The sequence below is a fragment of the Prionailurus viverrinus genome, chromosome C1 (genome assembly GCF_022837055.1).
Source record: "Prionailurus viverrinus isolate Anna chromosome C1, UM_Priviv_1.0, whole genome shotgun sequence".
Lineage (NCBI taxonomy): Eukaryota > Metazoa > Chordata > Mammalia > Carnivora > Felidae > Prionailurus > Prionailurus viverrinus.
Window position 1 is genome coordinate 174,480,150 of NC_062568.1, and position 24,524 is coordinate 174,504,673.

Below are 24,524 nucleotides of genomic sequence, written 5' to 3' on the forward strand. Positions count from 1 at the left end.
TAATTTGAGGAACAAGGGCTAAGTTTTTTATTGTTCATTTCTTGCATTTCCAGTATTCCTTGGTGACATCTGTGGCCTGAGGCTCTTTGCCATAGTCCTGAACCACCACACAACTGCAACAACCACTTCATGGGATTTTCCTTCTCTGTCAGTTTTACAGAGGCCTACCCATTCCCCTAGTTTCTTGTCATCAACCTTAATTTGGTTGATTTGGTGTTCAGCACAAAGGGCCTCTGCCAGCTTGACATACATAGGTTCATCCAGTTGGACGCAAGCACACAAAGATGGGCTTGGTGTTTGCTTGTCTAAGGCTTTGGCAGCTTTGTGAATTCCATGTGCTAGGTCATCGTGGAATGAGTCTTTCAACACTTCTTGTAAAGCAGTATTAATGTCCATTATACCTCCAGCTACAATGCCTTCCCTGGCCATGGTGGTGGGTTATGGGTGGAGCCAAATCTTGAGTGTACTCTAGCCTCCCCCTCTGCACTACTGGGTGGCAGCAGGGAAAGAACTAAATCGTATTTATTTTAGACCCAACACTCCCAACTTGTTTCAGTTTATCCTGATTTCTAACTGAGGAAATAAAAAGGATAGAGAATAATTACTAAGCACCTACAAGCAAAACACATTACATATATCATTATTTAAATCTTCACAGCTTCTGGGGCGCCTGGGTGGTGCAGTCGGTTAAGCGTCCGACTTCAGCCAGGTCACGATCTCGCAGTCCATGAGATCGAGCCCCGCGTCAGGCTCTGGGCTGATGGCTCAGAGCCTGGAGACTGTTTCCGATTCTGTGTCTCCCTCTCTCTCTGCCCCTCCCCCGTTCATGCTCTGTCTCTCTCTGTCCCCAAAAAAATAAATAAACGTTGAAAAAAAAAATTTAAATCTTCACAACTTCTGAAGCAGACATTTTTTTATGTAAGTACTATTTTTTTTTATTTAAATGGTCAAGTTAGCTTAAAAAAATTTTTGTTAAGTTTGAGAGAGAGTGTGATTGGTGGGGGGTGGGTGCAGAGAGAGGGAGAGAGAGAATCCTAACTAGGCCCTGCGCTGTTAATGCAGAGCCCTATATGAGGCCCAAATCCATGAACCCATGAGATCATGACCTGAGCCGAAACCAAGAGTTGGTCCCTAAACCGACTGAGCCACCCAAGTGCCCCAAGTTAGTTTTTTTTTTAATGTTTATTTATATTTGAGAGAGAGAGAGAGACTCTGACAGGGTGCTAGTGGGGGAGGGGCAGAGAGAGAAGGGGACAGAGGATCTGAGAGTAGGGGAGGGGCAGAGAGAAGGGGGGAACAGAGGATCTGAAGCAGTCTCTGTGCTGACAGCAGCGAGCCCAACGTGGGGCTTAAACTCACCAACTGTGAGATCATGACCTGAGCTAAAGTTAGAGGCTTAACCAACTAAGCCGCCCAGGTGCCCCTTAAATTCAAGTTAGTTAATGTATAGTGTAGTACTGGTTTCAGGAGTAGAGTCCAGTGATTCATCACTTTGAGGCAGGCATTTCTATCCCTGTTTTACAGTAGGGGAATCTGAGGCCCAGGAAGTAGATGTAACATATCCAAGGTTATTTGGCTGCAGAATAGTAGCCAGACTCCTCTGATTCCAGAGCCTGTGCATTTTTTTTTTTCGCTGTGCCCTGGTTTCTTGAATATGTGCTCATTTGTATGCTAAACACCTGCTGGACATGGCACAGTGTGTCTGAGACTTTGACAGAGCCTGAGTTTTCTAGGACTATCTCTAAGTCCTCATTCTTCTCATTTAATTTCAATATATACCACCCAAGTATCCCATTCCCACTTTCTAACTTGGTTGTGCCTGCCAAACTGGATCTAGTATATCACAGAATGACAGTCTTGGAAAGGACTTTAGTATCAATCATCTTCAAGTCTGTTCTCCAGATTCTGAAACTGAGGACTGAGGAAGAAGCAAGGAGTTCATGGTCTACTAGAAAGTCAGACCTATGAATCAATAATGATAGTGGAGTATGGTTCAGTGTTATGACAGTAGGAGAGAGGGATTTCTGAGACTAATTCAAAAAGATTGATAGGAGACAGCCACACAATAGACAGAGAAGGGCATTCCACAGGAGGAGGAAGCATGAGCATCTATCCCTTGAGGAGACAGACCTGCCATTCGGTTCACAGCCACTACTTCCAGGAGGCCGCTGATTGTTGGTATCAACCTGAAATGTCAATACTGTTTCCATGTTGAATCTGGGCTCAGATGTATATGTGACATCTCCCATACCTCTAGCACAGATTCAAGAATCATTTAGGCATCTGAAATTCTGAGTGTGTCTGCTTTCTGCCAACAACAAACACTATTGAAAAAGACAGGACCTGGTCTCCCTTATTTCGAATTCTTGAAGTATTTAAAATTACATTGAACCAGTACTAGGTTATTTCCAGAGGCTACATTCTGGCTTCCTAAGTAGACGTAGTTTCCTTAGAAGCTGAGAACTCATCATGTAGCATCAAGATGGCAATGAGCAAAACACTTGTCCCACAGTGGGCATTCAGTATGAGCTTGCTGAACTAAATGTATTTCTTAATGGACCCTAAATCCCTTAAGGGCAAGGACATGGATCTTATTAATCTTGGTATGACCAATGTCTGGCACATAGTAGGCTTCCAATAAATCTATGTTGAATGAATGAATGAGTGAATGAACTCAATAAGTGAATGAACTCAGTGAATAAATAGGAACAAAAATAGTTATTTTTTGAGTGCTTACCATGTGCCAGTTATTGTACTGAGTGCTTTATTTTTTTTCTAGCTTTACTGAGATATAGTCAACAAATATGACTGTAAGATATTTAAAGTGCACATCATGATGATATGATACGATTTGATATGATGTGCAATGATAAAACACATTTATTTATTTACTTACGCATATTTTTGGTGAGAACATTTAAGTTCTAGCTGAGTATGTTATTTCTCTCATCTCATCTGCTCCCTGAAACAATCCTACAAGGTAGGCATTATCACTGCCATTTACAATCAAGAAAACTGATGTCCAGAGACCTCAGATCCCAAGACCCAAGTCCATCTGGCTCCAAAGTCCAAACAGGCTGTTAACAGAGTTTCCTGATTTCAGAGGCAGTATCACCCAAACTGTTCAAGTAAATGTGAAACAAAGCCTGTGTTACTGGGGTAAGGTTCATGGAAATGCAGAGTATACAAAATGATTTCCAGCAGTCCCCAGAGCAGGAAGGACTGGTTACAAAACTACAATATTCCACAAAGAAAGCCAACCGACAAATTCCCAAAGGAGGTTTTTTTTTTTTTTTAACCTCTTTTGGTTTGTCCTATAAAATAAATTGCTCCAATGACAGATCTTCAAATATGTATTTCAATAATATACCTCAACAAATGACAAAATGAAACTAATCTGAACCCTATTTTTCTTCTGTCTGTTCAGGGAAGAAAGGTGATTCATGAGATAAAAAGCTAGTATCAAGTACTTAGTTTAAAAAAAAAAGCTGAAAGAGAAAAAATAGGTAATGTACGAGGGATAATAGAAACCTCAGCGACAACCACCTCACCCTTCAGCATTTATCACACAAAAACAAGTGTTCAGACTGATGACCCTGGGGCAATGAAAGATTCTTAATCGAAACAACACTCAATTAAATTATGTTCAGAATATTCTTACAGACAGGAAAGAATAGTCAAACATTTAAACATATTTTTAACAAGGGTTGAAACAAAAAGAGGAGGATTTTGGCAAACTCCCAGCTAGTCAGAGAAATGAACCAGAATTCTTAATTCTTGGTTGGCTTACTCTCACATACAACAAAAGGTCTGCATGTCAGACAGACAAGACTTTCCACCCAGAATGGATGCAAAACCAACAAGTGATTCCAGAAATGCAGCTGATGTTAAACGATGGTCTAACAACAACAAAGGAGGAAGGGGTAGAAAAAGTCATCAGGTTAGTAGTAATTGTATACACTGTAATTAGCCTTTGGGCAAAATGAGATTCTGTGGGTGAAATGTCTGTGGGTGAAAGGAAGTGCTGTGTGTAACACTAAGACAACGGCTTCCAAAACTCCCATCAGACACTGTGGAGAAGGCGTGTGTGGAGGCTTCCGATATCATGTTGGGATTTAGATTAAATGAGATAACTTATGTGAGAGGGCCTGGCACAAGGTAGATGCTTTATAAATATTAACTGAGTATAAATCTATTAAAACTGTCTTTATCCAAAGTAAAAGAAAATTCATGACTCTCAATGAAGGAGGTGAGAAAAATAACTTGTCTGTGCAGAGCTGGAGAAGGACTTTGTCGGAGAATCTTTGTCAGTGTGTCATTTCTGAAATCAGGGCTTGGGGATCTCTGGCCTTGGATTCACCACTAACAGCGGTGTGAAATGCAGAGATGAGTACCCCATCCCTATCATCAAGGAGTTCACTGATAGTGAAGTACCAGACAGGAATCTCATGATCATGTTAGGATCTGACAAATGCTAAAATAGATATTTCCCAGATCCATGAAAAAAAAAAAAAAAGAAACAAGAATCAAAGCACATTTTCCCTTTTCATCACCAGTCAGCTTGCAGATAAGAAATAAGACAAAATCAAGAAATAAAAACCCAAGAACAAAAGGACTCATGCAGAAATGGGTCTGTAGTGTAAGAAGCAAGGAGGGAAGCCATTTTCTTTGATTTTTTTTTTTTTAAAGCTAAGGGCTTCTTGGGGAATGGCTATTCTGTGCAAGTGTGACCAGCATCATTACACTGAGTCAAGTACCTGGGAGAGGTGAAAATGAAGGAATGCCCAGGAATGTGTGTGAGAATTGCAAACCATAAATACCTTCTATGGCTCACCTCTTTTGGGCAATGGAAAATGAAATGTTACCCTGACAATCAGAAAACCAAAGGAACTCATGATTTAAATCATGCCCAGAACATGCTTAGTACTCGGTAATTTTTAACAAAAATGCCTAATGTTTGATGGGGCTGTGTTGGTGCAGAAGGGATGGATCCATCTGGCACCATATTCGGTTTCTCCTGAGAGCCATTAAGACTTTCCTAGGACACCAAGGCCTCTGCTTGCCCACTCATGTGTAGTAGAGAACCCCACTTCTTTCGTAACAGAAAACAGGAGGTCATCAGGTAGGAACTATCCCAAACTGCCTCCTTCCCTTCTACTACAAACTTATCCCTAATAGAGCTCCTCCTGGCTTAGAATGACAGTCCATAAAATGCTGGAGGAAAAAAAAGTTCCTAGGGCAATGTTATGTATTATACCATTCCTTTTAAGATTTGTAACACGCATTAGCACAGACTCAAAGAAGTAGTGATTAAAAAAAAAAACAACCCTTTTTAATTTGGTTCACTTCAGTTTCCCAAACTCATTTGGTCACAGAACCTCTTTTAAGAAAACATATAACCTATTAAACACCTTTGGGAAAGACTTTTAGATGAGATTCCCAAATGAGCACTACTCTTTGAAACAGGACAGAATACTGCCTCAGGATATAATTACCCTAGCCTGGGGGTGTGGGCCCCAGCTCTGAGCTATAGTTCCTGAGATACCAGAGGGGCCCACAGGAAAAAGGAAATGAAGCCAGAGAACAGTTCTAAGGTCTCTTTTTACTGTAACAGTCTATGATTCTGTTTCTCAGAGGACATCACATAGACTTGCTCTGGGATAATCTAGACACAGGACAGAGATGCATAGTGGGGAGGGGGTCAGACGTCTGAAGACATATTTTCATCTTGTACAAATCTGGGTCTAGCTCACTATGTATCAGCATACAATAGCTCAAGGAGTTTCACTCAGAGAACCAAAGACCCAGGGGAGAAACAAAACATAATTGTGTGTGGCTGTATGGACACCAAAGCAGAAGTACACATGTAGAGGTGGACAGATACAGCCATACACTTGCACATTATCTATACTTAACTAACTAGGCACAATACCCTGGGAGCCACTTTAGTATTACAGATAAAAACAGAGTCAAACAGGAGTGCCTGGGTGGCTCAGTCGGTTGAGGTCTGACTCCTGATTTCCGCTCAGGTCATGATCCTTGGGTTGTGGGATTGAGCCCCATGTCGGGCTCCACGCTGGATGTGGCCCCTGCTTGGGACTCTCTCTCTCTCTCTCTCTCTCCCTCTACCCCTCTCCCCCGCTCACGTGCTCTCTCTCTAAAGTAAATTTTTAAAAAATAGAGTCAAACAAACATGGGTTCAATTTTGTTCTGACACTTAGAAGTTGTGTGACCTTGAACAAGTTAGTTAACTTTTCTGAGCCAGTTTCCTTACCTGTAAAATAGGGCTAATAATACCTACACCTCACAGAACTGCTGTTAAGAATTATATACTATTTACCAGATGCTGTTCTGCGTGTTTTATATGTTGATGCTCACAATAATCCTATCAATATCCCTATGTTACAAATGAGAAAACCGAGGCACAGAGAGGGGAAAAACTTGCCTGTTACACAGCTAGTAACTAATGAGGCTGGGATGCTAACACAAGCAGTCTATGTCTTAATCACAAAGCTATCCTGCCTAGCACAGTTCCAGATTATAGTAGGTCTATGATATTCCCCGGGAAGACACAGACACACATACACAAATATACAAATACCCTACACCTCCTCTTCCTCTCTCGGATTTAAAATGTGCTGTTTTTGTCATTAGTTTGTTACACGGGCAGTTCAAGTGGGCAGCATGCAGACACCAGCTTCCCAAACACAAGGATCCTACGTGGCTCTTCAAGGAACAGAAGAACAATTCAACATTATAAATGATGACTCACGACCACTATTTTCACAAACAGCCTGCTAATTAAACTTTCTTATGAACCTTGCTAACCAATTTTTCCAATGCATGGAGGAAAAATCATTCATTATAGACCGGAATCCGAAATCTAATATTAACAGCACAAGTAGGATCTGTGGCATTGTAATTTGATCAGCTTGAGCATTAATAACAGTTAGACACTGATGTCTGAGGCAGTTAATCAGCTTTTGTTGAGATGTACATAGATAACTGAACAAAACATCTGGAAGACAGATGAGAAAGTAAAACTAGCTTATCATAAGGGGTTTAGTATTTACTTTATCCTTACAAATTCCCTCCTCACAATGTTCTATCTTCTAGGTGACCACAGTAATATCCTGAATTGGTATAGCACTTTAACGACTTACCAACACATTAGTAGCTCATCTCCCATCAACACACAGTAAGGTGGAAAGTACCAGTGTCGTTTTCCCCATTTTATGTACAACAATCTGAGGCACAGAACAGTTTGATCCACTGCAAGTCCCATAGCTATAATGAGAACTTGGTGGAACCTTCCATTTTACCATGTTGCCACTCATAGAGGTGGCCTGGTTTTAAAAACAATCTCAGAAATCATCCTGGCATTTTCAAATACTGAACTGAAGGCTTTCATTTACAATCTTCCAGAACCACTAAAACTGCTATTCATTATTACCGTAGCTATTTCTGAGGTTTACTGGAATACATCCTACACAGCCACATGCAAGATTCAGGATTAAACAGCAAGAATGTGAGGAACCTTCTCTGTGAAAGTCTCTTGTTCCAACTGGCAGCAGCATGTGGTCAGACAGACATGGGTACACAGACAGCTCGGTCAGTCACTTCAAACAACGTGAGCTTTGGTTTCCTCATCTAAAGAATGGGGCTGCTATTACCTCTTGGGGTTGTGGTCAGGATTAAATGAGATAACAAATATAAAGCAACTGGCATCCAGCAGTTCTTAATAAATGTAAGGTCCCATTCCACTCTCCTGCCTTCTCATATGGCATTTCCTATTTCCTATTTGGAATTATATAACTGAGGACTGAACCAAGAACAAATAGATACCTACTTTTCCTTTCCTCTGTCTTTATCCATCTATTGGCCCAGGGGTAGGACACTTGGTGAGAAGAGGGAAGCAGTCAAGAGACAGAAGGGGCCCCTCCCATTTATAGGCTGCTTTAGTTTACAAGTGCCTCCACATGTGTCAGCTGTTTGAATTCCAAGTCCCATGCAAAGAAAGTAGGGTAAGGATCTATCTTCGTATTGTATGTCGGGAAAATGGGAGGCCCACAAGAAAAAGTGACTTATGCAAGGCCAGGCACATACCTATTATGTGTGTGTGTGAGAGGGGCTGGGGAGTAGTGCAAGATTTCATTGATATCTGTCTCACTTCTGGTTAGAGTTCACTGCACTGTGTCTGGTATTTCTGAGAAGGAAGCATTCGGTATGTGTGTGTATGTTGGGGAGGGTGGAGCACTCTGGGGTAGTGTTGTATTTCTTTTGTACTTAGACAGTGGTCTGTCTCATTGAAAAAGCTCCACTTACTGGCAAGGGGCACTGGGGAAGAGAAAAGGTGGCTGAGAACTAGTTCCAGTTTCCAGGGTCAGGGCCAGAAGGTGAGAGTAACATTTGATTTTCCTGTTTGCTGTCCAGCTCAGAGTCCTGGACAATGCAGAACCTGCCAGAACTCATTGCAGGGACCCTTACCAGGAAGATGGTAGCAGAGTACTGGAGTACCTGTGTGCCCAGCCTCAGGGTTTGAGGGGAGAGGGGAAGACTGAAGAGACCTGGAGACCAGTTAATACCTCAGTTCATGGCAGCAGGCAAGGAAGCTCACTTCAGAACACTTCCTTTGGCACATTGTTTACAAAAACAGTGAAAACAGGGACTCCAGTCAGGCAGCCTCTCTCTGTCGCTGACTTCCTTGGCCAGAAAAAAACATGTCAATCAATCCAACATGGGCTCAAGCAAGAAAGATGAAGAAAGAAAAACTCTATGTATGTGATTTCAGGCTTCATATCCCATCCTGTATCATAGCTGGCAAGTGTCTCCACAGAGGTCTGTGGGCTAATGTGAGTGTCGGGGGGAAGGTGGGAGGGGGCTGGGATCCTGCTTACCACTTGAGAATGGGATCAAGGTTGTCACCATCCATTTTTCCTTCATGTAAAGAAAACTTAGGCTAGGTGGTTGGTTACTTCTCAGACAAGTCACCTAGCCACATGTAATTTAATTTTCCTTCTGGTTCTCCTTTTACCATTCATTCTATGCCCATTTTGCTCCACCTTGCTTTTTAAAAAACCCATAGCTATTTTAATTCTAGCTCTCTTTCATATTATCTTACAAAGCCAATTCAAATCCTCTTTTAATCAAATGGCACGTGAGTACATAAAAAGGCAAAAAGAGGAGACAGGACAGGCAGCAAGCAAAGAAAAGAAAAAAAAGAAGAAAGCAAGGAAAAGAAGAAGCCAAGTGTTCTTGACTCAAGTCTTCTTTGGGGGGCACTGGTCTCAATATGTTGGCTATTTTGATAGGGTCAGAGGAAGTACTGAATGTCAAAGCCTTTGAAAACAGACACAAAGGGAAATTTGGGGGATTATTAAGTATACGCTTTATGCTCATACCACCAATAAAATGATTAAATCTGAGTCAAGATGTTTGTGGTAAGAAATTCCATTATCAGCCATAGGAATTAGGGTAATTACCCGAACTATCTGTATCCACTTAATGGTAATGGGACCTCACATATCACCAGACATCCAACTACAAAACAAGGGCCAAGCAGAAAACCAAATTTGTAAGTCAGCAAGAAACTGAAGTAGGTGCAAGGAGAGTCACTGAGAGAACTTGTGCCTGACCTCAGCAAGATAAACAATGATTCTCAAATCACAGACATCATGGGGAGTCTGCAAATTGTCCACCTCCTTCTGTGTTAGGTTGGGTTATTTATTAGGAAAGTAGAAAAAAACACAGACTTTGGAGTCTGACAAACTTGGGTTCAAATCTTAGCCCTACCGCTTATTAGCTATGACCTTGGATAAATTACTTAACCTTTCTGAGCTTCAGTTATTTCATCAACACAAAGGGGCCACTAATAACACTTTCCCACGGAATAGTCCTGACTGTTCCATTCACTATCCCTTGAAGATGTCTCTGAAGCCTTGCTCAACTGCTTCCCTCTTCATGGACTAGTCTCCCACAATCTGCTCTCTACCAAGATCAAGGCTCATTTGACACTTGTTCTGAGAACCCCAGCCTACTGTCGTCTTTCTCTCTTTTGAACACCCATAGCTGATGTGTTCATATTCATTTAGCACAGCCAGAGTGACAAGGTAACAGATCACAGACTTTGCAGTCAGACAGATCTAACCCCACTCTCCAAGTCTTGGCTTCCTTATCTATAAAATGGGGATAATACCACTGATCATACATAACTGACATAAAGCTTCAATGAGATAATATATATAATACGTAGCTGACACACAGCAGGCATTCCATCAAAACTCCGTCCTTCTGTGATGCGTCCTTCTGTGCTAATGAAACTACTAGCCTGGGTCAGGAAGGGTCAGTTTGGACCTTGGTGAAAAACAAAACAAACACCCCCACCCTCACCCCCACTACCATCACACGCAAAACAGTAAAGGTGGACAGACATGCGTTCCAGCCCCTTCCAGACCTGCAGGCTGCCGTAGGACCCCATACTTTGTCCTGGCTTCCCCCATCACTGCCCTGCTGGCAGCAACGTGTGGGCACGAACTATGTCTTATCCTCTCTGGCTTCTTCACAGACCCTGATACAGAATTTAAGAGAAGAGAAGGAAAGGGAATAACATTTATTTGGTCTGAGAGAGCAGACACTAAATAAATACTGTTGGCTGAATGAAAATGTTTTACAAATGTAAAAGCCTTATCCAAATATATGGTCTCTATCTGAATTTTATCTTCTCTCCAAACTAGAAATATCTTCTCCCATCAAAGCTCAATTTGGGGACTGTAGAAAAAATAAAAAGGCAACTTAAAGATCTTTAGTTCTTACAAGGAATGAAGACAGATACAGAGTTCATCAGTTAAGAGCAGTAAGGGAGATGTGGAATGGGGCTGTTGTGGGGTGGGGGAGGCAGACTGAAAAGAGAAATCACCCTGCCACACCTCCCAGAGGACAAGAAAAAAAATGAATTTCCCATTAACACATTTCAGAAAGCACTTTCCTCCTACCCTGAAGCTGATGAATTACATTTTTAGATAATGTGTGGAAATTTCAGTTTGACATTACCTTCCTGCTTAGTTCCTAGTCTCAATCAACCAGGTCATTCTACAGAGAAGGGGGAGGGAGTGAGGGAAGGAGTGTGTGTGGGGGTGTGTGTGTATGTACTGGGGGAAGGAGGGGAGGCTGGGTGAACAGGGAATTGGTCCTACGAACCAAACAGTCAGCTAAAGCACAGAAATAGAAAATCCTTAAAATACCCAGGCCTGATTCACATCCCAGGTAAAAATCCTTTGAGACATTTCTCTTGGGACATGAGAATACTTTCCTACGGTTATCTGAGTTTGGAAGCGGGGCAGAACCATCTAATATGGAAGGGAAGATGAAGGGGAAGATAGCCAGGGGGCAAAAGGAAACCATACCTGCTCTATAATCCTGACTCCTGCCACCCTGGGAAAAGAATTATATCCAAAGGAGCAGAATGTACCTGTATAAGTTCTAATCCTCACTGATCCATTCAGTTGCCAATCCATCCTAATTAGAAAGTATGGGAGGTCTCTGCCCCATGGGTGTGTAAGAGGCACAATAATTACATGGTTTACTGTTTGCACTTAACATTCTGACATCTTCCAGTTCCCCTTAATAAGGGAGACCCCTATTCTTCCATTTTGTAACCCTACTAGGCTGCCAAATCTTCTCCATAACTGAATATTTTCCATTCACCCCCAACAATAATCACTTTCCCTCCCCAAGTCCACAAGTCAAAATTCTTTCGTTCTTCTTTGTGGAATACAAGTAAGATGACTGCAGGGGGATGAGAAATAAAATGACAGATGCAAATCTGCCTGATTTTCCTTTGAATTCAAGAAACACGTTGCACTGTACCAAACACATTTTCAAAGTCAGCAGCAAAATGTGCTGATAAATGCTACTATTTCCTGTACCCTTCTCATCACTAGCCCTCTGATGTGCATGTAGAAAAGTTCATTTAGCTAATCAATATCTTGGGATTTTCTTGGATTATACATAATTGAGACTGGGTTTTAACTATGCTTACATTTAAGGCAGCATCCATTTTAATACAGTGCTTGCAAAATCAAGAAAAAGAAAACACAGTGAAGAGTATTTTGTGAAGAGACAAAACCTGAAGTTAAAAAAACCACTCTGTTCTTCTTTGTTCAGGTAACTGGTGACCTGCTTAATTAAAAAACCACTGGTCCTTATTGTTATTTTTTTAATGTGTAGTATGCTCTTTTCCAAAACAAAAGATTTTGAACTCTAATTGTGTTTTCCCTGAACTGAAAGTTTTCATTCCCTGGGTAATATAAGCTGAGTTCATTTGTTAAGGGGAGAAGTCAGTTGAGTATTTTTAGAGAAACTGCCAAAGATAAACTATAAATTGGACAACTCACAATTAGTCAGACAGTCCTGGGTTCAAGTCCCAGCTCCTCCACTTGGAAGCCAAGACACCTTGGGCTAATTACTCAGTTGTTCCTAAATCCAAGTTTCTTCATCTGTAAAATAACTATCTTGAGGATTACATGAAATTCCATCAATTCATCTCAGCACAATGCTTAGCACATAGTGCACAATAAACACTGGCTATTATTGTGAGTCTCCAAGAAATCCCAATTTACTATTTAAATGAGCTACTCTATTTAAAGCATTGAATACCATGCCCAAAACACACAGAAGGCACACAGAAACATACAAAAACTTCTGCTATTATATTTATTTGGCTGGGTGTTGTAAGAAAGTATGCCAATAAACTCACCTTAGGCTGAATTCACATTTTAGGAATGAATTAAAAGCACTTTCATATTTTAGGATTTTTCAGGGCCTTTTATTGTTTATAAAGTTATCTCAGAAGTAAAACTCACTCAAATTTCCATAGTGCCCTAGAAGTACAGTTTCTTGAAAGTATATGAGGTAACATAAAGCAGTCCACAGCCCTCACTGTCCTTTCTCTTTTTAACCCAAGAGACCATACTCCATGCAATGCCTCCTGACCTTAGAGGGCCCTAACAATACCCCCACCCCCGCTGCTGTACCCACATGTCACCTACTGAGAGGGACACACAGGATTAATAGCATTTTCACAAATCTGAGAAAGAATAGAAGTTACCCAGTGGCACGAAATCAAAACTGAGTTGGTTCCTTTAACTGGAGATGTGATTCCAGATACAAAGGTGGTGGCAAAGCATTCATCCTGATGTCCACAGCAGTGAAGGGTCTTTTTTGCCTTGTTCTGCCTTTCCCACTGAATAACATTAATTAAGCCAAAGCCAAGTGTTATAAAGAAAAAAATGAAAAAAAAAATGGGCTAGAGGTGAGGTTTAGGAAATGCTGTCTTTGTCAGGGTGCAACTCTAACCAGCTTCGTTTTTTGGTATGCTTAACTTCATCTGGTGATGCTGCTTCATAATAGACTACTGTGTCCTAAGAGGCATACTCTAGCTCTACTTCCTGTGTCCAAAACACAAAGGAATAAAAAAGGCTTTTGTTCTTAGACTGGAATTTTAGCTCTATACCTTTGCTTTTCTTCCCTCTACCTAAATCCTAACCTCATCTTTCAAACCTCTCCCAGCAGCTCCAGCTAACAAAAACCTCACCCTTTCTCAACCATCTATAGTCCTTACAGTCTGTTCCATGCCCTGGACACTCTATATATTCAGCTTTATAACAGATAATGTTCAGTTTGGACCACTCCGTCCTCAAAACCCTCCCTTCAGAGCTCTTACCTGCCTGAACTGGGATTTATAAAAAATAAAAAAACAAACTACACTGTATGGGCACATGAAGAGTAATATCAAGTAAAAATTCTTTTTGATCGCTAGAATGCAAAAAATCACACGAGCTAGACAAGTAGATCAAAACTGTTTGTTTTACATGGATTCATTTCTGGGGATTTTTCTTTGTTACTTTTTTTCTCCTTTCTGTCTTTCTTTTGGAGAGCAGTGATAACGAGGTAGACAACTATTAAAATGTAATTTAGCATCCCAGTTCTGCTGGCTTTAAGACACACCCCGAGCCATCTAACTGCATCCTGCCTAAGCCATGTTTCCTCCCCTAAAATACTGAGCATCTCTAATGCAGTCTCAAAGCTTGAAAAAACAAAAGGGCAACAAAATTAAAAATGAGAAACTAATTCAATTCTTTGCAGTTCATGGGAATAATATAATTTCTACCAGGAGTTTGATGTTTTTTTGCCTGAGTTTTGAGGTTGCACAAAAGCTCGTGGGCCACACACCATGTCCCTTTCTCTCCAGCAGCAGAGTCTGCAGATGGATGAAAGAGAGAAATGAAGAACATGGCTTCCTGTGCCATCACGTGTCCACGGCTGCACACAAAAGCAAGTTGGGAGACATGTTTTCTCTCTCTGGTACCTAGATTATCCTGATAAGTGTCCTTTTAAAATTGGAAAAAGAAAATCTAATATCACTGAGAAGGTAAGTAACAGAGATGTCCAAAAGCACTATAACAGAATCTTAAACCTGGCACTTTCAGTAAATTTGGTTCTACTCTGAAGGCTGAGTTGTATCCCCAGAGGATGATAAATATTGTTATCTTTGCCTCCTGTTATACACAGGAGTCTAGTTTAAAGCCATGGTGCATTAGGTAGAATCTCCAGAGGGTGGCCAGCAACTACTGCTCAGAAGATCAAAATGTTTCATTGGGTTATGGGGCCAGGGTTAGGCGGGGATCTTCGCTTAACACAGGCAGGGGCATCCTGCACATACTTCCCCATAAAATCATGCTTTTGGAATCTGGGGGTGAACCCCAGCTCCACCACCTGGTGATAATTGTTTTGCAGGGGGAAATTAATTGACCTCACAAGGTTTCAGTGTCCTCATCTAAGAAAATGGATGTTATTCTCAGGGTTAAATCAAATAAGGTATGTCTAGTGCTTAGCAAGTGCCTAGCATAAAGTATCTGATAAATGATAGCAATTATGTCCTCAGCACCAAACACTTAAGCCCATGCCCAAATTTCCTCTATGTGTTTTCAAATGGAGAATTCATTCACAACCCACAGTCAGGAGCCAACCCAGCCTACCTACAATGCTTTCAACAACAAGTCTCACTCTCTTTCTCTTCCTCTGAGTGTCTCTCTTTCTCTCTCTTTTTTTTTTAATGTTTTATTTATTTTTGAGACAGGGAGAGACAGAGCATGAACAGGGGAGGGTCAGAGAGAGGGAGACACAGAATCCGAAACAGGCTCCAGGCTCCGAGCTGTCAGCACAGAGCCCAACACGGGGCTTGAACTCACAGACCGTGAGATCATGACCTGAGCCGAAGTCGGCTGCATAACCGACTGAGCCACCCAGGCGCCCCTCTCTTTCTCTTAATTTGATAAGCTGGAACCTTCTAAGGGAATCCATTCACTCAGGGAGTGGTTTGGGCTGGAAAATCTTAATCTTGAATTCTTATCTCTTTGCCACTTCCCACCCCCCAATCCTCCCACTAGATATTTAAACTCCTTGTAAACTTCACAGGATCGAGATGTATTGAGATCTGTAGGAGGTGTTGGAGGAAAAGGGGGGACTGGGATGTTAAAAATCAGGGCAACAAAAATACTTATGATGTCATTTACCCTGACTTCTGAACCACCGGCAGCAGCCTTTCAACTTGCCTGATGTTCCACCTTGCCTCTCCCAGCCTGTGTTATCACCTCCCACCAAATGTAGGCCTCAGAGGGTCTTCCATTAGAGCGATTCTCACTCCTTCCCCAACTCCCCACAGCCCTCTCTCCCTCCTTCTCTGACTTTTAGCGTAGTCAATTAAACCTGAACAACTGGTGGATGGAGGAAATATGCTGCATCTATGGAATGGTACAGCAGGGACCAGTTTCACTGTTAATTTAAAATGCTAGAATTAATTAGGTAGTGTAAATGAAGAATTTAATAAGCACTCTTTACAACCACAAGTTCTACTTTTATTAAACACTGCTACCAAATGAGGGCAAATATCTCTGTTCTCTTATATATTTCCTTGCCTCATTCCCAGAAGTTCCCTGCAAATAAAAAAAAAATTTTTTTGCCTGAAATTTAAAAAGTGCATAATTATAAATTTATGCCTGAATTATATTTCTGCTTTCAACCCATAAGCTTCTTCTTTAAGCTCAGATGCTACTGTCTCTGCTTGTGCTGGAGAGGGTGCTAAACAAACCAAAGTTGACAATTTTGGTTTTGTATACCAAATTAAAGGCTGTCTTCGAAGCTGTCACTCCTATTCAAATCTACTCGGTGAACTACCAAATTAGCATTCTTTCAGTAAAGGAATCTGCTTGTTTAAACATGTGTCTTTAGAAAACAAGGAACAACACCATGAATCAGTACTTTTAAAAAATCTCACTACAGTTCTAAGGGAAATCTTTTGAAAAGGTGATTAATAATATTCACTAATATAGCTGGCAGAGTCCCTATTTAGAAGGTAAGGCTACACCAAAAATACATTTTCTATACAGGAGTGGGAGGAAGAATCATATGCTTAACTGGTTTTAATTTTGTGTGAATTATCATCCTATTATATAAAGATTATTCAGGAATCTAAACATTGGCTGTCTGAGAGGACAGGCAATTCTGTTAAAGGATGGATGATACGGTGTTCTCAGATAAGATCATCAAAGCTCCGGTCCTATTTGGAGACCTTGATAAAATTTCTCTGTTCAGCCACTTTCCTTGTAACATACTACATGCCTCTGTAATAACAACATCTCCCATTTACTAAGAGACCACTATGCAATAGGCGTTACACTATCCAGTCTCTCACTTAATTCTCAAAATAAGCCCTTTGAGATAAATATTATTTTCCAATTTTATAGATGAGGAAATTAATTTTGGAGGGTTATGTGACTTTTATTTTCAACAGTTATTTTAGTTTTATGATCTTGCAAGGTACTTAATTTATATAGGAGACAAATTTACAAGTGAATTAGAAGAATTGGAGAACACACACAGCTATGTGCACACGTATACACTGGATTCTCAGACTTAAAACCAAGATGATGTATCTTCCTATTTTAATGACAGACTTTCCTTTTTCTTAATAGGCCAGTTGCTTGTCAATTAAACTGTCCAGAGAAAAGGAAACAAAAGTCAACACTCAAAAATGACAAATGCTCAGGTGGGCGGAATGATTTTAGGAATGGAGCATCAGAGATGAGCAGCTGCACTCTGTCATGACGTAGCCAGTAGATTTCTAAGAAAATATTCTCACTTCCAAAAAGATTACAGGGACACTTCACTCCAAAGAATTACAGTATCAGTGTCTGGCAAACATTAGGTCTTCAGCAAATGGCTGTTGATTAGAAAAACATGGGAAGCTATAAAATGTTCAAGTACTGAAATTGTAAGGGTATTGTGTTACTATTAAGTAAAAAGTCTCCGACTTCTCAAAGAGTATCCTCAAAACAAAACAAAACAAAACAAAACAAAACAAACAAAATACCTCAAATACAGATCTTCATTAAGCTTCTCCCTCCTACTGCAGAGTAGTTTTATTCCAGAATAATCTGCTATCCTTACAGCCTATTTCTCCCAGAGACAATGGGCAGTTGTGATCTCCATCCACAATGGCTCCCCGCCCCATTAAAACACTGTCTCAGACACTGGACACACACAAGCCAAATGCTTGAGAGGAAAGGAATAGATAAAAACTAGCATGGAGTACAGGGAGGGTGGAGGGCAGAACTAAGAACTATAGAACAAAGGGAAAGGGTGGCTGATTGAGAATAAAAGGGGATCAAACCAAAGGGTTATTTCACAAAAGTAAAGCTTGAGGAAGCTCCAAAACCTCATCTGCTTCCAAGTCCTACCAATCTGCAGAATGGTTTTATGTAGTGTACACGCTTGCAGGAGCTTACGACTGTGTTCCCACGCCATCCCTGAAGGCAGGATACACGATGCAGACACTCAGATGCATTAACCATTCACCGTGCGTGTGCGTGTGTGTGTGTGTGTGCGCGCGTGCATTCCTGCTAAGGTCTGCACATTCAACGGAACAGATAGCTGCTGATCCTAAGCTTAGAATATTGAAGAAGACCATACCTGTAATTTTGTCTCTCACGAGTTTGCAGGATTCTATTTCACCAATGCTCCCAAAGAGACTCCTGAATTCCTCCTGGGTCATGTTCTGGGGTAAATAGTTGACTATGAGGTTGGTTTTGCTGTCATCTGTGGCTGCCCCTGTCTGCATGGGAGAAGGACAGTTTCTATTGTTGCTGGAGGGTCCATTGCTTGTATTGGATGTCGGGCCATTTGACACCTGTGGCTCCATGGTGCTAATTATCTAAATAAAAATAAAAATAATAAAAATAAACCTCCTGAAATCTCAAAGACACAAAGTCTCTTTCAAGATTTTATTTTATTTTGTACTTTGAAAAGAAAGGGAACAAGATAAAGCAAGATGGAGCAAAAGAGACTGGGTTGTGAACACATCCAATTTAGAAGCATGTTTTTAACCAAAATGTTAAACTCCCTTTGCTATTTTTAGGCCAGCCCATAGATTTTGAACACAGACTAGAATGCAATGGGAACGCTCCCATTATTTTGTTAATGAAAAGCTAATTTCTGTTTTCATTACACAATCACTCTCAGAAATGTATACTTAAGCCACACCAAATTATAATTAAAATGTAAAGTAATAATCATGATTAAAATTATAGTTCCATTAAAGCTGAAAAACTAAATATAGAGGTCTATGCTCACAAGATCAAACACAGTACCTGTTTATTAACTATCTTATAAAGTAAAATGACATTAAATTAAGTGGGGGCCATTCCATATCGGAAGGGTTTTGGATTGTCACTGATGTTTAAGCACTGATCAAACTTCAGATTTCATCAACACACACCAAGGAGCTGCTAAGTCATCTGATGATTCTTCTCCCTAGCCACTCCATTACTGTTTCTCCTGGACCTCTAATAAAATAAAGAACATAAAGGAAAAGGTCTCTTTGGGTCTCCACCTTAGGTCCAGCACAGCCTGAGGCTATCCTCTCACACTTTATTCAAAAAGGACTTTCTGTGGATTTAAATATTTAATTAAACAAAAATTTCCACAAATGAGTGAACTGTTCCAGGCAGCATGTATGGGAAAAAAGACAAATAAATCTTAGTCTCTAGCCTCAAGGAGATTACAGTCTATGGAGGACACAGACCGGCAAATGGCTCACAGTAGGACAATGGGCATGTAGTAGGGGAACAATTAGCCCTGCTTTATAGGATGTGATTGAGGAAAAGTACTGAGAAGATGAAGCAGGAATAAAGTTCTACGGAAAAAATGAATTTAAGCTCATGGAGCCTGGTTGTAAAGAGGCCCTATAAGGCATGACAAACATAGAGAATCATAAAACTGCAGAGCCAGAAGTCACTTAAGGAAATAAAATCTAGTAAAATCTAGTTCAAAACTCTCATGTTTGAGATGAATTCCAGAGACATCCAGTGAACTGTGTCATCGCAAACTGGGGCAGAGCCTGGGCCTACAGTTTTCCTGGCCCCGAATGCAGCCCAGCAATCCCTCTTTTCCATTCTATCCTATCACCATCCCTTACTAGTCCTTCATGATAAGACTTCCATTGCCTCTGAAATTGATCAATTCTTTGGAAATGGAATCATGCTCTGCCTTTCACTAGCTGTGTGACTTTGAGTAAGGGACTTCAATTCTAGGAGCCTTAGTTTTCCTCATTTGTTTTTTGTTGTTGTTGTTGTTGTTGTTTTTGTTTTAATTAAAAAAATTTTTTTTACATTTATTTATTTTTGAGAGACAGAGACAGAGCACAAGTGGGGGAGGGGCAGAGAGAGAAGGAGACACAGAATCCGATGCGGGGCTCAAACCCACAAACCGTGAGATCATGACCTGAGCTGAAGTCAGACGCCCAAGTGACTGAGCCACCCAGGCACCCCTAGTTTTCCTCATTTGAAAATGGGAACACCTGCCTTGCGAGGTGGTGACATGATGTACAGAAACCACCTGAATAGTAGTGGGAATGTAATTCACATTCATTGATATTTATTTGTTTTTATTTTTTAAAAAGATTATATTTTTAAGTAATCTTCATACCCAATATTGGGCTCGAACTTAGAACCCCGAAATCAAGAGTTGCATGCTCTACTGACTGAGCTAGCCAGATGCTCCCATCATTGATATTTATTAAAGTCACTCTACCAATTGTCTGACATCACTTGTCTCACTTCTCACAAGAAGGCAATGAGGCATATTCTCATATTCTCCACATCTTGTAGACAAGGAAAGCAAGGCCTAGCAGATATCTGATAACTAGCAGCTTTCATTATCATCACCATTTGGCTATTGAGAGAATTTCTGGGGGATAAGCACTTTTATATCATACACATGTAGTAAAGTGTGCAAACCTTAAGGGTACAACTCAAAGAATGTTTACAAAGAGAACACAATTCGTACCTGAGTAGTCACCTTTCAGATCATGATATAGAACATGACTAGCATTCCAGAAGTCTTTCCTGTGTCCCCACCTCCATCATTCACACCTCCCGAAGGTAACTGACTTCTAATCCAGAGATTTGTTTTATCTGTTTTTGAACTTTAAATACATGGAATCACACAATATGTACCCTTTCATACATTATGTCTGGGTGTCATCCATGTCGTTAGATATAGTGGTAGGTTCTTCTTCTCCACTGCTGTAGAGAATTCCACTGTATAAAAATATTGGGGGCAACTGGGTGGCTCAGTCAGTTAAACATCCCACTCTGGTTAAGGTCATGATCTCACGGTTTGTGGGTTCGAGCCCTACAAAGGCTCTGTCAGTGCAGAGCCTGCTTGGGATCCACTGTCTCCCTTCTCTCTCTGCCTCTCTCTCTCTCTAAAATAAATAAACATTTAAAAAATTAGGGGCACCTGGGTGGCTCAGTCAGTTAAGCGTCTGACTTTGGCTCAGGTCATGATCTCACAGTTCGTGAGTTTGAGCCCCACGTCAGGCTCTGTGATGACAGCTCAGAGCCTGGAACCTACTTCAGATTCTGTGTCTGTCTCTCTCTGCCCCTCCCCCCCCAAAAAATAAACATTAAAAAAATTTTTTTATATCACATTTTGGGGTGCCTTGGTGGCTTAGCTGGTTAAGTGTCAGGTTTTGTCTCAGGTCATGACCTCATGGTTTGTAGTTTTGAACTCCATATCGGGCTCTGTGCTGACAGCTCAGAGCCTGGAGCCTGCTTTGGATACTGTGTCTCCTTCTCTCTCTGCCCCTCCCCCACTCACACTCTGTCTCTCAAAAATAAATAAACATTAAAAAAATTTTTTTTTAAATCACATTTTATTTATCTCTTCTACTGTTGATAAACATTTGGTTGTTTCTAGTTTTTAACTATTTTGATAACGCTGTTATGAGCATTATGTACTTGTCTTGTGGTTTACACACACACACACATTTCTGTTGGGAATATTTCTGGGAGTCTATTTTTGGGTCATAGAGTATACTTATGTTCTGCTGTAGTAGCCACTGTCAGTTATCTTTTTTAAATGGCTGCACCAATTTACACTCCCACCAGCAGAGTATGAAAGTTCCAGTTGCTGCACACCCTTATCAATACTCGTTGAGACTTTCTTGGTTTGGTTTTATTTTTGCTTATTTTCTCATTGAAGCAGAGTGATAAAGTAAAAAAGGAATATGTTTTTAGTCAAGGCAACAGCTGATTTAAATTGTAGTTCCACCACCTGTTAGCTATGTGCTTTCAGGCAGGTTACATCAATACTCTGAGCCTCAGTTTCCTCTTTGTAAATTGGAATAAAGCCTCTCGTGTAGGTTTATCTTCAGAAAGAATGCCTGGAGTCATAATGACTAATATTCTGCATCATGCCCTATATAGGTGTTACTTTAATTCTTTCCTCTTCTGAATGATCGTAAATCGGAAATGAAACCAAAAGAAAAAAAAAGTCTCAAGAGGAGTCAGAGAAATAAGGCAGATGGAGGAAGGTGAGGAGCTTCTAAGATTCTTTACCATTATAAGTAACTTAAGTGGCTCCCCTTATCACATCATCAGAACTTTTTTCTTGGATTCAGGTCAACTGTGGGATTCTGGAAGGCTGGTTGAGACAGCAAGGAGAAAACGAAGAGTTTCTGAGAAGAATCTTATTATTTTAAATGTTTATTTATTTGAGAGAGAAAGAGAAAGAATGGAGGAGGGGCAGACAGAGGGGGGCATAGAGGACCCAAAGCAGGCTCCAAGCAGCAGAGAGCCTGATGCAGGGCTTGAACTCACAAACCACAAGATCATGACCTGTGTCGCAATCAAGAGTTGGAATACTTAATCCACCAAGCCACCCAGGCGCCCCATCTGAAGAATCTTAAATCAAACTCTTCTCAGCACTGATAGAAACTGTACCAACACAGCCTAGTCAGCTGCTCTGTCCAGGAAACAATGAGGGAGATGCGCCCAAGGGATGTACATGCTAATGGAGATGATGTCGTAGAGCATCATCACAACTCCTGGCTGGAGGCAGGTTTCTGCTCTGCCAAACTGTTGGGCCTCCTGGGCCTGAGCCGTGTCTCCATTTGCTGTGTCGTCTCACTGCCTCACTAAGTGTCCAGGCAACAGACACAAGGAGCACTGCCAACTTGATAAGGAACTTAAAAGCAGAATTTATCTGGTTCAGAAGGCTGGGTTGGCAGAACCACAGAGCTACCCAGCTGCTACATTTTGACTTAATGGCAAAAGTGCTAGTCCCATGATCTATAGAACACCTTCCCTGCTGTCCATATTTGTCAAGTTACCCTTCTTTTTATTTCTTTTGATTTTTTTTTAATGTGTATTTATTTTTGAGACAGAGAGAGACAGAGTGCGATTGGGGGAGGGGCAGAAAGAGAGGGAGACAGAATCTGAAGCAGGCTCCAGGCTCCTAGCTGTCAGCACAGAGCCCCGACACAGGGTTCGAATTCATGAACTGTGAGATCATGAACTGAGCCGATGTCAGATGCTTAACTGACTGAGCCACCCAGGTGCCCCTGTCAGGTTACTCTTCTTATGGCTCTCCCACAAACACCTAGAAAATATCCTGCACCGAGGCAGCCTTTTCGGCATGAATGATGGAGTATGAAGAAGAATGTAAATCATACCTAAGCATGTTGAGATGCTATGGGATCAAGACTGTTAAAGGTCACCTGACAGCCAGGTTCATCTTTTGTTCACTGGATGCTCGCCTCACAGACATGTGTGGTGAAAGCCAGCACTTGTCCATGTAAACATCTCACAGGTTTCCTTGCTCCAGAGAAGCCTAGGAAGCATCGAGTCTGCAGTGAAGTCATGTCAGTTCCCCAAATCTTCCCCTACATCTTATGTGCATTTCCTAAATTATGCTGACTCCTGGACTGGAGCCCCATCTGTAGATCAGACACCTTAACTGGGCTCAAACTTTTGAAAAGGATCGATGAGATGCAATATTTGGTACTGAGCTACTTCAACCGACCAAACCTATAAATTAGGTCAAGTCATTCTTGGCTTATGGAGATGGAGCTCTCTTTGCTCTGCACACAAACTACAATTATCCTTTTGTGTATTCAGAAAGAACTGATGAAAATACACACAATCACACAGAGTTTGCTCAATAAAAAAGTACAATGCTAAAGCTGAGAAACACTTGCAAATGTTTAACACACATCACATAGTAAGCCCCTCACTCATCTTAATGATGCATCCCAGGATACAAGACAGGCTTAAAAAAAGGAATCACAAATGTAAAATGTCAGAATCAAATCCAACACACAAGTGAACCAAGAGGATTTTAAAACATTACTTGGAAAATAAGAGAAATTGCCAAGGTCTAAAGATATGGAACCCAAGAATATTAAACTGTAATATTTTAAGGTTATATGTCGTCTTTAACGAGAGGACACCTGTAATCTCAACTTGGGGAACAGACCAGAGGTAAACGTATGTTAGCAGGAAGTATATCCTCCAATAAGTGCAGAGGCTGGCTTCACAAGATCAGAAGACTTCCTTCCCCAGGCTAAAGCCTTTGATATTCTAACAGCACAATTTTCATTGCAAATAAATATATCAGTTACTCAAGTGTGACTATGTATTTTCAGGAAACAGTCTGTGTGGGTCTCATGGCCAACTTTGCAGCTGACCAGGTTCCAAACCGTTTTTGCCCTCCTTCCCTCTTACGAATGGCAATTAAGAACAGAATTACAGTGAGCATCCAGGATAGAGCATTGAGGAGGTTCAGTTGACTTCAACTCTAATGGTTGTACAAAGCACTGCATTAAATCTTTTATGTTCCTATGATATATTTTAAGAAACATTATACAGGCAGAAAATTTCAGGGATAAACTATTAGAGCAGTGCACAATAACACAGGCACTCAAATCCTGTCATTGTAAATGTCAATGATTTGAATGACTAATTATTCACACTCAACGCATTAACCTCACCCCTCCCACCACTTTTTTTTCAGAAAAATATACAACAAAAGCAAGAGGGAAGGCCTCAGACATGCAGCTGCTGGATCAGCACTCAGGGATATTTATCTCTGTGGAGGAGGTAAGAAGCAGAGGCCAGGCTCAGCCT

At 41.0% G+C, this 24,524-nt stretch overlaps 1 protein-coding gene and 1 pseudogene across 2 annotated transcripts in view; both read right to left on the bottom strand.

Moving 5' to 3' along the window:
* Positions 1-24,524, bottom strand: part of ELAVL4 (ELAV like RNA binding protein 4) — a 143,430-nt gene that overhangs the window by 31,196 nt on the left and 87,710 nt on the right. For both annotated transcript variants that reach the window (XM_047873660.1, XM_047873659.1), the window contains exon 2: positions 18,028-18,268. In XM_047873660.1, the coding sequence (XP_047729616.1) occupies positions 18,028-18,268 (241 nt within the window). The remainder of the gene's footprint in view (positions 1-18,027; positions 18,269-24,524) is intronic.
* On the bottom strand, positions 35-429 carry LOC125173988 (40S ribosomal protein S12-like; annotated as a pseudogene).